The sequence below is a fragment of the Castor canadensis genome, chromosome 13 (genome assembly GCF_047511655.1).
Source record: "Castor canadensis chromosome 13, mCasCan1.hap1v2, whole genome shotgun sequence".
NCBI classification, from domain to species: Eukaryota; Metazoa; Chordata; class Mammalia; order Rodentia; family Castoridae; genus Castor; species Castor canadensis.
This window is the reverse complement of record NC_133398.1, coordinates 13,815,278-13,821,277: the sequence shown is the minus strand read 5'-3', so window position 1 is coordinate 13,821,277 and position 6,000 is coordinate 13,815,278. Positions and strand designations below refer to the sequence as shown.

Below are 6,000 nucleotides of genomic sequence, written 5' to 3'. Positions count from 1 at the left end.
TGATTTAATGCTCTCCATGCACCCCTCTCCTGCATCTCCTCTTCTTCCTCCAGCTAGAATTTAAATGACAAGCGTAAGGGAGAGCAGCCATCCCAGGCCCTCACCAGGGCACGCACAGAATTGGCACTGTTAACTGTTGGTAGAATGAATAAAAGAACCAGGTGGGTCTTGAAGGCCTTTTGCTGCCATGCTGGGAATGCACTTAGGCATCTTTTGATCCAGCAACTTGGTATGTACGGTTTTACCTCCGCAGGGACCATTACACAGATGGGCACAGGGGTAGGTTTGTCAGCATACTCACCGCAGTGTTGCTTGTGCTCATGAACAACTGGCAACAACCTAGGCGTCCATCAGGAGGGGAGCTGGCTCAAACCAGCTAGGGCATTGCCAAAGGGTGGATTAGCAGAAGGAGATGGGTTTGATTGTGCTGACATGTCACAAAGGAAGGAAATGGAGGCTGGTGCCTGGTGGCAACACACATTTATTATAAATGGATCGGGGAGGGGAGGAGATCTGATTGCCTAAATAAACATAGGTGATTCACAAAACGAGGGAATCAGATGAGAAGGACACCAGGTTAACCCAACTCTGTTTCCCCACTGGTGAAGAAAGTGAGGCCCAGAGCTGGCAGACCTCACTACAGGTCACATGCATAGCCGGGATGGGGGCCCAGGTCATCCTCACACCAAGACCCACTTCCTGCTCTTAACCCTGGGCTGGGGGCCAGGCCTGTGAGTGAGGGGTGCATCTGAGCCCCACTGTGAGATGCTTTTCCATCTCTCTGCCTCCTCAAATGTAAAATGGGCCCATGTTGTCCCTCCCTCCCTTAGCAGGCTGTGGAGAGGACCAGAGTTTATATAGGATGAGCACCCCCTTTTTCTGAGTGTCCTAAGACTTTGAGGTGTGTTACCCCCTTTAATTTTCTCACCCAATGGCCCTGTTGGGATTGAGTCACTCACCCAGCATCACCTCACTAGTCCATGGCAGAGCCTGAATATGAATCCTTTTATTTTATTTATTTATTTATTTAGAGACAGGGTCTTGCTATATATCCCAGGTGGCCTTGAACTCTCCATCCTCCTGTCTCAGCCTCCCAGGTGCTGGATTACAAATGTGAGCCACCACACTCTGTCATAACCCCATTCTCTTAATACCATGCTATCTAGGTAGAGACCTCATGTGCCTATGCCCAAAGGGGCCCCTAGGTCCCCCATGATCTCCAGAGTCCTAGTGAGCTGGCAAGAGTGCTGGATCTGGATGTGTCCATTGGCGGGGGCCCAGGGAGGCCCATGACCAGATTCCCCACTCCTGGGCCTCCCCCTCCCCCACACAGCACACCCACTGATTAGGGGAGCCAGGGAGCCTGGTGCTTACCATTGGCCTGCCTAGGGCCTGGCTTCCCTGTAATTAAGGCAGCGGAAGATTGAGAGCTGGGATTCGGTCATCAAAGGTGGGGAGGAAGGGTGAAGGGACAGGAGGAGCTTCCCTGTGGCGAGGCCAACCACGTCAGCAACCGCTGGCTCTCTGGGAGCAGCTGGACAGCAGCAGGCAGCTGGGAGGAATCCTGTGTGGACTGCTCACCCTGCTGCGCCTTGCTTGGGCCCTTCTGCCAGTGTCCCTGTCATCTGTCCCTCTCCTCTTGAAGTCCCCTCTACCCCTATACCAGAGACATGTCTCCCAAAAGCAGGTCACTGAGGCCCGGTGTTCCAGCAATGAGGTGCGGGCAGCGCAGGCTTCTCCGGTACAAAGTGCAGCACATATGGAAGGCTGGCGAAGGGTGCTCGCAGGAACATCCGGGCGTGCACTGGAAAGGAGGTCATCCTCTGGACAGATGCCTCGGGGCCGTGTGTGCCCCTGGAGCCAGGCCACGCCCCAAGCTGGTGCTCCAGCCCCTGCATGCTCTGGCTGGGAGCAGCCCACAGCCCTGACCTTCTGCAGCCACTCCCTACGGGCTACCTTCCTGTCTCAAACTCCTGCTGTCCCTCTGCCTGCCTGGAGGCTTTACCTTTCCCCTGTGTAGCCCATCCAAACTCTGCTCTTCTCTCTTGTCAGGTCAGATGCCTCCTCACCCAGGCAGCCTCCCCTGATTGGGCTCAAAAGAAGCTCTCTCTCTCCCGTGAGCCTGTGATAGTGACCCATATTCTGATTGGGCTTGTAGGACAGGACAATGCAGAATGAATTACTGCATCTCTGTCCTCCTGCCCTCCCCAATCCTCCAGCACCAAGGCTGGGACTTCTCAGGGGCCAGTTCTGCCCTGGAGGTCATTCACAGACCGACCCTCCTGTCACCTGTTTAAATGGCATTGTCTTCATCTGGGCCATGGAATGACAGTTTCTACCAGAAGGAACCACTGGGAGGCAAGTACTCCAAAAGGTGTTACCTCTGGTCTGTGAGAGGTGCTTAATGACTGGTCCCCAGTGTTCAGTGTAACCATGGTTGTTTTGTATTATGAAGATAGTGTCTTGCTGTACAGCCTGGCTGGCCTCAAACTCAAGATTCTCCCACCTCAGCCTCCTGAGTGCTGGGATTATAGGAGTATGCCACCACACCCAGCTCTGTGGCTGTCTTGTTATGGTCATAGATACTCGTCCAGTCCTGACACGCTGCCGACTCCTTTTTACACAGCTGGGATTCAAGGACAGGTGGGATCATGTCACTTCCATGACCCAACCTCAGAGCAGGGCCGGGATCATCTCCACAGGCCTGGCCAGACCCACTCTTTTCTCCTTATTGTCTGGGCCTCAACCACTTGGGTTCACGTGGGAAGACACTGAATGCCTCATTTACTCTAGCTACTGCACCCACAATTGCTCCTCCTTCTTTACCTGGCTAACTCCTAAGCATCCTTTAGGCCCTGGCTTACATGCCCATTCTTCCAGGAAGCCTTCCCAGACCACATCTTCCGTTGGGATGAGCCCCCCTTGGTGCTCCTGAGGCACTTGCATCGTGATGACCAGTTTACCTGTGAGCTGTTTACCTCATGCAAAGAACAGAAACAGTGACCAGCAGGAGGCTCCGTGTCTGTTGAGGACTAAACGCTCAAACAAAAAAAATTTAGTGACTAACTGAATGGATGGATGAGTCAATTTCTGCATCCTCCACACTGCAGGAAATGTCTGGGAACAGATTTGAGTGGGAGGTTCCAGCAGAGCCTGGGAGAAGCCCCTGGGGCTTGGGTGCTGGCTGGTGAATAAGGCGGACCCCCATCCCCTCCCAAGAGTGGGTCAGTCTACCCTCCCACCCCCCACAGGCCCCTGGGGCCCCAGAGCCTGCTTCCAGATGTTAAGCCTGGTCTCTGCCTTACCTCTTAGCTTTTCCATCTGCACAACCGGGCCAGATCCCCGCAGCCAGCATTGCGGGCAGCCAGGCCAAGCATCCCTGGCGTCTTCCTATTTTAGACATCTTGCTGCCTCGTCCCTTCTAATGTTTCCAGCCGGGCTGCGGGGGGAGGAAAAAGAGGTTACTGCTACTTTAAATGTACTGTATGAAGGCGAGGGCTGGAAAGAGGCCTGCTTGCAGGAATACCCAGTCATCTAGTTGGAAAAGCCGCCAGATGGAATACAAAAGGAGAAACCCAGGCGCTCATGGAGACGGCCTCGGTTCATAAATCAGGTGGGGCCAGGGGCCTGGGGCCCACACACCATGGAGCCAGACTCCCTCCTGGACCGAGGCGACTCCTACGGTAAGCAGCAGAGTTGGGGATTTCAACAGACTTTTCTCTGCTTCAGGAATCCAAGTTGAAGTGGGGGGGGGGGCCGGAAGACAGCCAAGCACTGTCTGGTCTTGGGACTTTGGGCGGGCATGGGCGCCCTGGGACATGGGGCACAGGGTTTGCAGGGTCCCCTTCAGACTCAGCATAGGCCAGGTCCAGGGAAGGGAGAGAGTTTCTTGGCTGCTTATGTTTTGCTCTTGGCTGAGAAGGAAAGGAAGGAAGTTTGCAGCCCCTACTTGTCTGTCTCACTCCCTGTCCCCCAGGCCTGCATGCTGCTGTGAAGAATTCAATTATGGAGCAGACCGCGGGAACTACCTTGTGATTAAAAGCCAGGGTGCAGAGCACAGTGCTCCCCAGGGCACCAGCTGGAGGCTGCCTCCAGGGAATTACCCCTGCCCAGCCTCCCAGGCAGCTAGAAGCCCTGGGCCGGAGAAAGTTTCTTGGGACAGAGCCCAGGCAGTGTCCAGGGTAGGGACAGAACGGGTTCCTCCATGGAGATTTTTGCAGGCCTGGGACTGCGGGGATGCAGGTAACCAAGCGCCTCGACTGCTCAACTAGCCAAGCTGCTGCCTGTTTCACCAGGATGCTGGGCACACTGTGCCTGTCTCTGGGCAGCAGGGAAGCAGGGGGCAGGAGTGTGGCCAAGGGACTGAGGCTGGTATGGGTATGGCAGGTTTGGGGGCTCATGGGGAAAAGGCCCTGTTAGTCTCAGAGATGAGTGGTAGAAGGACAGCATTTTGGGGGTTCAGGTCTTCCTGAGACCAACCCAACCTTTCTCCCTCTGGACTCCGCTGCTCCAGCCAGGCCTGGCTGCCTGGCACAGAGTCAAGGCCAAATTCCCTTCCTCCTACAGCAGCCCCGCTTCCTCTAGGGAGACAGATTTGCCACTTTTGGAGCTATGGCCCCCAAGGGAACGTGGCTAGATCCTGCCAAGGACCTAATATCTTTGGGCAGTCAGGCAGCAGGTCATGGCACCCCGAGTGACCTCAGGGTGCTGAGCTTGGAGTTGGCACTTAGAGAGACTGAGGCAGGAGAGGCAGAGGGAGAAAAAGAGAGAGAGAGAGAGAGAGAGACAGAGACAGAGACAGAGAGGAGAGATTGAGAGAGAGAAAGAGAAAAAACCTCTGCCTTGGAAGAGCTCCCATCCTAGGATGGGAGACAAATGATGGAGACTGGATTCCCAGGGATTCATTCCTCAGGGGAGACTGGGGGTGGACAGTCTGGGGTGTGGGACAGGCTGCCTGTCTCCAGAGCTGCCCACCTGAAACTTGGCAGGGGGACAGAAATGGCCTGCGTGGATGCTGTCTGTGGAGGGTACAGACCCTGGTCCCAGGGGTCTCGTGGGGGAGAGGGGGCAGGGGAGCCATGGCTCAGCAAAGCTCAGATGCCTCAGCGTTCCATCACCCATTCAGGAAGTCTCAGGAGGCCACAGCACCGACTCATGTCAACATTTGCTAATATCAGCCTCTGGGCAGGGCAGGGCTAGAAACTGATGGTGCCTAGGGTACAATCAGCCCCTTGTCTTGGCCTATCAGGGAGCCTGCTGCTGTTCTCTTGTACACTGATCAGGCAGAGAGATGCCTGGGATCCAAGAAAAAGGCAAGGAGACAGAGGAGGCAATAGGAAAAGTGCAGGCAGGATAGGACTAGAGCCCAGGCTCTACTCCCCTCCCGGGGGAGTGGGGGGCGGGGTGTTCCACGCCCAGCTAGAAAGGGCTCTGGCCTCCTCCAGCCCAGGCCTCCCACCCAGCCAACCTCAGCAGCAAAGTGAAGGGACCAACCTGGGCCAGGGCAGCAAAGGAGGCAAGTCCTTCCCCCTGTCTGGGCCCTGGTTCTACATTTATCCATCCAAGTACTTTCAGGTCCTGGGCTGAGCTCTGGGGTGCGGGAGTAAGCCAAGCCTTGCTGTTTCCTTCATGGCATTCTCAAGTTAGTCTGGGAGAGATGCCAGTGCTCTGACAGGGGACGTCAACTAATACCACACCTGGAGTCCAGGAAAGCTTCCTGGAGGAGGTGACTCCTCTACTGAGAAGGTTGTTGATTCCTTCTGTCAGCTCAGGTCACCCTGACTTCCAGAACTTCGTCTTCTGCCTCTTAGCACCAGCTGACTCCTCCTCCACCTCTACACTCCAGTCATATAGGACTGACCTTCCTTTCACTCCTCAAATTAGTTCTTACCCCAGCGTCTTTGCACAGCTCTTTCCTCTGCTGGGAACATTCTTCCTCTCACTCTGCACTGAGTGGTCTTCCCTAGGCCATGTTCCACCAGCCCATGAAATTAGACCCCA

The 6,000-nt window shown here is 55.3% G+C and overlaps 1 protein-coding gene and 1 long non-coding RNA gene across 3 annotated transcripts in view; one reads left to right on the top strand and one right to left on the bottom strand.

Moving 5' to 3' along the window:
* Window positions 1-352: 352 nt before the first annotated feature.
* LOC141415374 (uncharacterized) overlaps window positions 353-6,000 on the bottom strand; it is a 29,295-nt gene continuing 23,647 nt past the window's right edge. Inside the window, exons 3-4 of one of the 2 annotated variants that reach the window (XR_012440328.1) lie at window positions 3,306-3,439; window positions 353-1,804 (exon numbers count right to left, since the gene is read on the bottom strand). This is a non-coding gene — a long non-coding RNA (uncharacterized lncRNA). Of the gene's footprint in view, window positions 3,440-6,000 lie in introns of both variants that reach the window. The other variant, XR_012440327.1, reaches the window with a different exon arrangement.
* Dab2ip (DAB2 interacting protein) overlaps window positions 3,523-6,000 on the top strand; it is a 184,863-nt gene continuing 182,385 nt past the window's right edge. Inside the window, exon 1 of the mRNA XM_074051086.1 lies at window positions 3,523-3,683. Coding sequence (XP_073907187.1) covers window positions 3,644-3,683 — 40 coding nt within the window. The 5' untranslated portion in view covers window positions 3,523-3,643. The remainder of the gene's footprint in view (window positions 3,684-6,000) is intronic.